The sequence below is a fragment of the Belonocnema kinseyi genome, chromosome 8 (assembly GCF_010883055.1).
Source record: "Belonocnema kinseyi isolate 2016_QV_RU_SX_M_011 chromosome 8, B_treatae_v1, whole genome shotgun sequence".
Taxonomy (NCBI): domain Eukaryota; kingdom Metazoa; phylum Arthropoda; class Insecta; order Hymenoptera; family Cynipidae; genus Belonocnema; species Belonocnema kinseyi.
In genome coordinates this window covers 6,066,761-6,073,437 of record NC_046664.1, presented here as the reverse complement: position 1 = coordinate 6,073,437, position 6,677 = coordinate 6,066,761, and the positions used below count along the sequence as shown (strand labels likewise).

At 23.3% G+C, this 6,677-nt stretch overlaps 1 protein-coding gene across 2 annotated transcripts in view; it reads left to right on the top strand.

Moving 5' to 3' along the window:
- LOC117177774 (keratin, type I cytoskeletal 9-like) overlaps positions 1–6,446 on the top strand; it is a 12,922-nt gene extending 6,476 nt beyond the window's left edge. The window contains exons 4-5 of one of the 2 annotated variants that reach the window (XM_033368686.1): positions 3,985–4,114; positions 6,142–6,446. In XM_033368686.1, the coding sequence (XP_033224577.1) occupies positions 3,985–4,114; positions 6,142–6,229 (218 nt within the window). In that variant the 3' untranslated portion in view covers positions 6,230–6,446. Of the gene's footprint in view, positions 1–3,945; positions 4,115–6,141 lie in introns of both variants that reach the window. The other variant, XM_033368685.1, reaches the window with a different exon arrangement.
- Positions 6,447–6,677: the final 231 nt, after the last annotated feature.

The following is a 6,677-nucleotide window of genomic DNA, read 5'->3' as shown; positions in this document are numbered from 1 at the left end:
TTAATTTAACTGACCATAAAATTTTACTATTGCAGACTAAAAAAAAAGAATTTCCTTTCTTTTCCTAAAAACTAAAGAAAAAAAATTCGTTTTCCCGTTTGGAAAAAAATAAAAAATGGGGGGAAAAAATGGCCGGCTCAACATTTACCTTGATTTTTATTTGATTTTTTTTTAACTTTTTTTTGCCTTAATAAGGGTGCTGTATGAGTGCCGAAACTTTGGTGAATATTTTTTACAACTGTTTTTTTATTGTCATGTGATAACAATACAAATAAAAAAGGCGTTTTGCTTTCCTCTTTTTTATTTTTGTCCAAAGGGAAAACGAATTTTTTTCTTTTCTTTTTTAGGAAAAAAAAGGAAAACGTTATTTTTTCAGATTGCAATGGGAAAATTTTATGGCTGTTGTCCAAATTTTTCGGTAGATTTTTGGTTTTGTTTTTAGGAATTCCTAACATTTCCTAGATTATTATACGTTAAAAAGGACTTTAAATTTTATTTTAATCTTATTTAAATTTTTCACTTTTTACGCACATCTATAGCTAAAAATTAAGATTCTATCAAGACTTGAATTTGATCTTTAAAATCATCGCAATTTATGAAGTTTTATTTATAAATCTCTGAAATTAAATAATTTTTAACTAAAAACCGTTAAAATTAAAGAATTTTTCACCTTCTTAATTGAAATATTCCAAGAAATCCATTCAAAATTACATTCCTTTAAAATATAAATATTACAGATTTGTAATTCTAAACGTTCAAAGTTCAAAAATTTATCATTGTAGTGCTTTAAAATTGTAGAATTTTGAATTGGTACTTTCCAAAATTAAACTAATTTTATTTTGAATATTAGAAATTATGCAATTTTTGTGTTTTAGAAACGAAAATCAAAAATTTAAATTACATACCTTTAAAATATTAAATTTTAATAATTTGTAATTCTAAATTTTCCACATTCAATACTTTTTCATTGTAAATCTTTAAAATTTTTGAATTTTGAATTAACCATCTTCAAAATTAAATAATTTTTATTTTTCAAATTACTAGTTAGGCAATTTTTGTGTTTTAGAATTAAAAATTCTGTAATTTTGTTCATTGAGATTAAAAAATTTATAAATTGGATAGATTTAAAATTAAAAACTTTTAAAACTGATCCTTACAATCATCACAATTTAAGAATTTTTATTTAGACGTTTTGAGGATTGAAGAATTTTTCATTTAACTATTTAAAATTGTAGAATTTTAAATTGTCAATCTTCAAAATTGAACCACTTTTGTTTTAAAAATTAGTTATTATACAAGTTATGTGTTTCATAGAATAAATGCTGTAATTTTGATGATTTCGATTTAAAATTGTCATAATTTGTGAGATTTAAATTTGAAAACCCCCAAATTTGATCCTTAAAATAATAATAATTTAAGAATTATAATAAATTAATTTTTATTTAGACATCTTTAAAGTTAAATAATTTTAAATTAAAAATCGTTAAGATTGAAGATTTTTTATCCTAAATCTTCCAAATTGTTAAATCTTAAATTAAAAAATATTTCAAATTAAAGAATTTTTCATTTGGGAAATTAAGAATTTAAAAATTTTTTGATTTTATAATTAAAAATGGTGTACGTTTTATGAGTAAGATTCGAAATTCCTTCAACTTTGAAAATTTGAATTAAAAATTTGACTTTTGATTACTAGAATCATCAAACTTGATGGATTTTCATCTGCACATCTTTAAATTAAAATAGTTTTGAATTGTAAATATTCAATATTGAATCATTTTGAACTGCAAATAGGTAAAATTAAATAATGTTCAATTGATAATCTTCATAATTAAACTCTTCCACAGAAAATTAAAAATTAAATACCTTCAAAATACAAACATTTAAAAAATTTAATAATCTGCCATTATGTATTTAAAAATGCTGTCATTTTGAGGATTTATATTCAGAATTTCTTCAAATTAAAAGTTCTATAATTTTCAATTGATATTTCCAAAATCGTAAAAATCGTGAAAATCAAAAAAATGGTTAAATTTTTTTAAAAATATTTGTATATGTTTAAAATTCAAGATTTTTTAATTGCAAACTTTCAAACTCTTTAATGAATCATTTTAATTTATTAATCATTTTAAAAATAAACTGTAAAATGGTCTATAATTCATATGGTGTACCTTCTAAATTGTCATTAAAAAGCTTTTGATTCTAAAAATTATTAATTAAAAATTGTGCAAGTTTTAAATATTACAATTAAAAAGTTTGTTATTTGACGCTTAGCATTCCTAATTTATTAAATTTGGAAGATTTAGAATGTTATATTATTTTTGAAAATTTACAATTAAAAATCAGGCAACTTTGTAGTTCCACAATTAAAAATTCTGTAATTTTGACGCTTAGCGTTAGAAATTTCTTCAATTTGGAATATTTCTTTCTGAAAAATTTATTTTTTGATAAAAAATGTATCCTTGATTTCAAAAATCATCAGTCATCAAAATCCAAGTTGTAAAATTAAAATTTTTTAATCTGTAATATTGAGGTTTAGCACTCGAAATTGCCTCAATTTGGAAGATTTGAAATATTGAATTTTGCTCTTCAAAATGATTCAAATTAAATTATTATTATTTATGCACTATTAAGAAGAAAGATTTTCTTAATTTTGAAAATTTACAATTAAGAATTATGCATTTTTTAAGTTTTACAATTAAAACTTCTGTAACTTTTACGCTTAGTATTCGAAATTTCTTCAATTTGGAAGATTTAAAAATGAAAAATTGATTTTTTATTTCAAAAATCATCAGTCATCAAAATCGAATTTTAAAGCTTTTTATTCTGTAAGTTTGACATTAAACATTAAAAATTGCTTCAATTTTGAAGTTTTAAAGTTAACAACTTCACTTTTGATCTTCAAAATTATTAGTATTATTAATTTTTATTAATGCACCATTAACATTTTTTTTTTAATTTTGTAAATTTATAATTAAAAATTATGCAAGTTTTAAGTTTCACATTTAAAAATTCTGTCATTTTGATGCTTAGCATTCGAAATGACTTCAATTTTGAAGATTTTGATATAAAAAAAATAATTTTTTATTTAAAAATGTTTTTTTTATTTGAAAAATCATCAGTCATCAAATTAAATATCTGTAATTTTGACTTTAATCATTCGGAATTGCTTCAATCTGAAAGATTTGAAATTTGAAACTTGACTTTTGATCTTTAGAGTCAATAAAATTAAACAATTATTATTTATGCACCATTAACATTGAAGTCTTTTTTAATGTTTAAAATTTACATTTAAAAATTATGCCACTTTTATTTTCATAATTGAACATTCTATAATTTTGAACCTTAGGATTTGAAGTGTTTCAATTTGCAAGATTTCAAATTGAAAAATTGTTTTTTAAATTGCAAAATTGATTTTTTCTTGATAAAGTAATTTTTTATTTCAAAAATCATCAAAGTCATCAAAATCGAAGTTTAAAGTTTACAATTAAAAATGCTGTAATATTCCCGCTGAAATAAAATCTTATATTTGACTCAAAGTTGCAGATTAGTCACAGCCGATAAAAATTAAAATAAATAAAAATATTGTATAAAAGCTGATGTAGCTATTTTAATATTCAATTTTTATTTATCATTATAAATTATATTTCGCATAGCTTTTAATTAAAACAAATATTTTACATTTGTAAATAATGTTGTAAAAATAAGGTTGTAAAAAAAATTCTTTCTAGCTCCGCTGGGATTCGAACCCTGGCCTCACAGATTGCCGGTCTGGTTCTCTTGCCCCCTAGACTAGCAAGCTAAAAAATCATTCTCGTTTATACCGTGTAAATAAAAAATCGTCAGTCCATTGACAAAAGGTCCTAAAATTGGTGCTCTTGACCTATCAAATTTTTTCGTTCAGATAGAATTGAATTTTTTGTAATAATTTAAATATTTACTTGTCAGGTAATACCGTGGGTGTTATTCCGGTGATTCTTGTTCCAGTTGGTGGTGGTTATAATCAAGGTTATCAGGGTCAACATCAGGGTCATCAAGGTCATCAAGGATGCAGCACTTGTGGTGGTGGGTACCAACCACCACCTCCCCCACAACCAACTTGTAACACCTGTGGAGGGTTAGTAAAATACAATATGTTTTAAACTGCGAAGATTTATTATCCGAAAAAGGATTAATTTTCAGTACAATACATAAATTTAAAAAAAAGTTAAATATTGAACCAAAAATGAAATATTTAAATTTTTAGTTAATAAACATTAATTTTAAGTAAGCAATAAGAAATTTTGAACCAAAAAGTTTTTTTAACAAACAAAAATTTAACGAAGAAAATAAATTATTTTTATAACAACAAAAAAATGTCAACAAAATAATTAAAGTTGAAAGCAAATGATTGAATTTTAAAATAAAATGGTAAATCTTTAACTAAAAAAATGTATTTTGAACCAAATAGTTTGTATTTCAACCAAGCAGATATATGTAAAAAAATGAAGATTTAGGTGAAAAAATTACAATATTAAGTTTAAACTTAACTTTCTTGAAGAAAATTGTTTTTATTTGTTAAAAATTATTTTTTATTACTACAAAATTAAGTTAGGATTTGCGAATTTTATCTTAAATTTATTTTTTTTGAGTTTTTAGCTTTAAAACTCAACATTATAATTAATTGGTTTTTATTTATTGACTGAAAAAAATTATCCAGGTTGAAAATTGATATTTTATACAAATTCAGCTGTTTCGTTAAAAATCATTTTTTGGTGAAAGCTTGATCATTTTAGTTCAAAATTCATTAATTTGATTAAATATTGAAGTATTTTGTTCAAAACTCGCTTTTTTTGTTAAAAATAATTTTTTTTTAAATAAAAATTGAACTATTGCATTTTTGGCTGAAAAGGGAAATGTTTCCTTCTTGAACTTGAAAAAATCTACCCCAGTCCGGATTTGAACCAGAAACGCTACTTATACATAAGTATTGTGTTGACCAATTTCGACACCGAGACGATAACTGATAATAGACCAGTAATTTAAACTATTTAATATTTAGCATCAAAAATAAATAAAAATTACGAAAATTTTGTTAAAGCTTCATCACTTGAGTTAAAAATTTATTAATTTAATTAAATATTGAACTATTTTATCGAAATTCGTTTTTTTTTTTTTTGTTAAAAATAAATTTGTTTCATTGAAAATTTAACTATTCAAATTTTGGCTGAAAATTGAAGCTTTACGTTGAAAATTCATATTTTCAGTTTGAAAAGTCAGCTTTTTGGTTAAAAAATTATTACTTCAACCAAATGAAATAAATCTTAAATTTATTTTTATTTGCTGTTTTAATTAATTTATTTCTTCTCATTGTTCTTTCCTCGTTTTTATTTTTATCCACATAAAGGACTTTTACTTTTGTTTTTTAGAAAAATGTTTTTTTTTCAGATTGCAATAGGAAGATTTTATGGTGATTGTCGAGATTTGGTCGTTAGATTCTTGGTTTTCTTTTCAGTAATGCTATACATTAATTTGATTATCAGACGTTTAACAGGATTTTAAATTGTATTGTAACATCATTTAAATTTCTTAAATTTTCAATTTATTCGATTCAAATAACTCTTACACTTGAAAAAACGAAAAAAATCTATTTGAGTCCGGATTTGAACCAGAAACGCCACTATACATAAATGGTGTGTTAACCAATTTCGTCACCGCGGCTATGACTAATAATAGACCAGCTATCAAAAATATTTAATATTCAGCATCAAAAAATAATTTTTCACCCTATTCTATTAAATAGCATCATTGTTTAAATTTATAACCTGTTGCCGCGTAAATTTTACAGACTGAAGTATTTTTTAGAATAGTTTAACAAGGTAAAGCAATGAGGACCCGTGTCATAATGTGATTAAGGCAAAACAAGGAATGATATACAACAGCCTCGGTGGCGTAAATTGATGATGCTTGATGTGTAGTGGCGTTCTTGGTTCAAATCCGGACTGAAGTAAATTTTATTCAGTTGGCCAACGAATAATAGACCAGTAATCAACGCTATTTAATAGTTTATATCCAAAATTTAATAATTACCTTGGCTGACAAAGTATAATTATTGTTAAAAAATCAAAAAATTATTTCTAAAAAAAATTTGTTATTTATTTTCAGTGGCTACCAGCAAGGTGGTGGTGGAAGTTACTCGCAGTCATCTGCTCAAGCATCAGCTTCATCCCAATCTGGCTCCTACGGAAAATAACTTAGACTTCTCAATTGAACAAAAATTTCAATCAAACGTTAATTTTTTGTTAAATAACTGTGCCAAATCTCACTATTGACAAATATGAATAATAGTATCTTCCGATAGGCGGAGTAAATTCATTAAAATAATAATAATACTGTTGATTCTACAAACTTTTTGTGTTACAAAAAAAAACATTAAATAAATTATGTGTTGTGTGTTGATTGGCAAATATAAATTATTCATGATATTTTTGTAAAATTACCTTCTTAAGAAGATTTTCTGGGAATGAATTTGTAATTATGTAAATAGTATTAATATCTCAAAAACAAGTTACTGCGCGACATGTAATTAATAAATAAGACCTTTTATCAATAAAAATATTTTTAAAAGTATTTCTTTGTTGTATATTAGCAATATCAGAAAAATTTTTGTTTTATACTCTGAACATTGATTGATTGTTGAA